This window comes from Myotis davidii, unplaced genomic scaffold (assembly GCF_000327345.1).
Source record: "Myotis davidii unplaced genomic scaffold, ASM32734v1 scaffold573, whole genome shotgun sequence".
In the NCBI taxonomy this organism is placed as follows: domain Eukaryota; kingdom Metazoa; phylum Chordata; class Mammalia; order Chiroptera; family Vespertilionidae; genus Myotis; species Myotis davidii.
Window position 1 is genome coordinate 3,908,096 of NW_006285997.1, and position 2,890 is coordinate 3,910,985.

General features: G+C 44.6%; 1 protein-coding gene across 1 annotated transcript; it reads right to left on the reverse strand.

Moving 5' to 3' along the window:
* Positions 1-2,149: 2,149 nt before the first annotated feature.
* On the reverse strand, positions 2,150-2,515 carry LOC102766991 (NADH dehydrogenase [ubiquinone] 1 alpha subcomplex subunit 3). Its single transcript, XM_006757208.2, has one exon. The coding sequence runs from the start codon at positions 2,494-2,496 to the stop codon at positions 2,242-2,244; it is 255 nt and encodes an 84-aa protein (XP_006757271.1). The 5' UTR covers positions 2,497-2,515; the 3' UTR covers positions 2,150-2,241.
* Between the last annotated feature and the right edge of the window lie 375 nt (positions 2,516-2,890).

The window sequence follows — 2,890 nt, forward strand, 5'->3', positions numbered from 1 at the left end:
GCCAAAAGTCCTCAGTGGACTACCTTATCCTTTGTTAATTGAAAAAATAAACAGTTCTGCAGCAATGGAAAGGGCCTTTTTTCACAGAACTGTCTTCGATGCGAAGGCTGCTTTCAGGACACACACCCTCTACCTCCTGTGACTATTTTTTTAAATATATTTTTATTGATTTCAGAGAGGAAGGGAGAGGGAGAGAGAGAGAGAAACATCAGTGATGAGAGAGAATCGTTGATCGGCTGCCTCCACATGCCCCACACTGGGGACCAAGTTCACAACCCGGGCATGGGTCCTGACCGGGAATTGAACCGTGACTTCCTGGTTCATAGGTCGATGCTCAACCACTGAGCCACGCTGGCTGGGCCTCCTGTAAATTTTAACTCAAACTCAAGGACTTCACAATACAAAGGAGCAACCAATAGCCAAGACCAGAGGGTTTTCTGTAAAGGCAGTGGGTGGAGAATTATAGTCACCCTGACTCAAGTTTAGGGAACCAAATCAAGGGGTGAAGAGGACACTGGGGAGCAACAGTGCATGCACTCGACACAGAAGGCAGAGCTTAGCACAGGGACAGTGTGACTGCCACACACACACACCAGGCTACTGCTTCTCTACTCTTGAGGTGGTGACAGCTTATGACATTCTAGCTGCTGCTGCTCAGCCTACTGAAGGAGCCCATGGTATGTTATTGCCAACCTACTATTTCTCCATTTACATATGTATTGCCATCGTGGGTGGTGGGAAGGAAGAGTTCATCAATATTTCCTTTATTTTTACCTCGGTGGGAGGGGGAGGCTAGCGTGTCCTTACATATACATGTTTTCAGTTGACTGGTTTTAAATAAGCATGACAACCTAGCTGAATGTTATTTTTTCCTCTTTGTAGGCTCTTTTTCAAGAGGGTGAAGAACACATATCTTCAAGATACAAAGAAATGTGGTCATGTAGAACTAATATCTGGATGGGCTAACTCACCAACAAGCTCACACCAATCCACAGGTAAGCGCGCCAATTAAAAGCAAGCAAGTCAGACAGCCCTAGGTTCAAATCCTGACTTCATCCACGTAGGCGGGTAAATGTCTCCAGTCGAATTCTCCCTGAAGTAGACTCAGCCCAAGATTCAAGTTCTTTATCAAGAAAGAACTTCCAGGAAAAAAAGGCAAACCATTGGGAAGCACACTTGGGGAGAAGCAGCAGCAAAGCAAGGGTCTTCAGTTGAAGATCAGTCTCAGCTTGAACCCCAGAAAAGCCCTGAAGTGCACATTGCACCTCAGAGTTTATCCAGAGACAAACGGAGCTAGGCTTTTGGATGTGAGCATCAGCTAGCCTCCAGTCTGTGGGCGGAGGTTCAGAAGCAAACACCCCCTTGGGTCACTGTGGTGGGAGTGAAAACATTGGCTGCACAATGTCCTGCTTTGGACCAGAAAAGGTCTAATGCCAGATGGTAAGTTTCAGTTAGGCATCGAAGGACCGTTCGGAATTGCTGCCAGAAGGAAGGAATGCAAATGGTTTCTGTGCAGCTGTTTGCTCCATATTTTTAACTTCACCATCTGACCAGGTGGATAGTATGACCCCATGCTTCTAGCCTGTTTTGACTCATGGTTATGAATTTCATATCCAAATTTTGCCAACACTGATGAGTCATCTTCTCATGAAATCTTCCTCAGATGAAAAGCATTCTCTGGATCAAATGCCATTCAGTTATTTTACTTCTTTGATCAAATTCTATTCCACATGCTTAAACCTTTTTCAGGATTTTTTTCCATTGTCATTTTCAGTCTACCGGATTTTTTTTTTTATCAGATTGTAAATTTTAAGATTTTTGTGCAAATTTTTAAAAAAATATATTTTTATTGATTTCAGAGAGGAAGAGAGAGAGAGAAACATCAATGATGAGAGAGAATAATTGATCGGCTGCCTCCTACACCATGCCTCCTAGTGGGGATCGAGCCCGAAACCCTGGGCATGTGCCCTTGACCAAAATCAAACCCAGAACCCTTCAGTCTTCAGGCCAACACTCTATCCACTGAGCCAAACCAGCTAGGGTTGTGCAATGTGTTTTAACTGAGATACTATGATATGCTGGGCACTGTTCTAGATGCTGGTAATACACAAATAATTAAGACACTGATTCCTGCACTCATGGAACTTAATTTTTTTTTTTTTTTCGGTTTTCACATTTTATTGGCCACCGGGGAGGGGACCTCCCTGTCAGTCGAGGGGGCGGGGGGGAGATGGGAGGAGTTCACAGTTTCTTCAGCCACTCCAGGCTTGGGCCCTGGGGGTCCTGGGGGTGGCTGGGCACGTCAGGCATGTTCCCATCATCTCGGACGGGCACTGGGTAGTTGTAGGGTGTGACCTTGTTGATCATGACGGCGTACTTGGTGAAGGGGCTGATGAAGGGCAGAAGCAAAGAGAGGCTCCCGATGACGCAGGACGCGACGAGCACCGGCTCCTTGGCCCAGGCATCCCTGATGAAGGTGGCGAGTCTCCCGGCCATCTTGGTCTCGGCGGCGGCCCATGGAACTTAATATTAATGGTATATTAATACTACTTTATTGTTATCTCAGATAATCTCAGAGCAATTGTCTCTGCCTTCATGAGTTTTCTTTTGGAGTCCATTATTTCTAACAAGTTCAATGTTTCTGGTTCTAATTTTACAGATTTTTTTTTAAAAGACTTGCTTCTCCTATCATTTTTTATAATCTGCATCTTTCCATGTGCAATTTTAGCTGTTGACAGTTTTACTTCATGTTGACCATTTTTACCAAGTCTAATTCTTTTTTCTGGAGCCAATTCTTACAGGATCCAACATGACCATCACGATGACCCTTTGGGCAGGATTTCACTTATAAGTTTTATCACTTGTAGCTTTAGTCATTGTCAGTTTTAGT

Bases quoted from the DNA above. Each gene is read 5' to 3' on its own strand.
- LOC102766991 (XM_006757208.2), bottom strand. From the start codon at position 2,496: ATGGCCGGGAGACTCGCCACCTTCATCAGGGATGCCTGGGCCAAGGAG.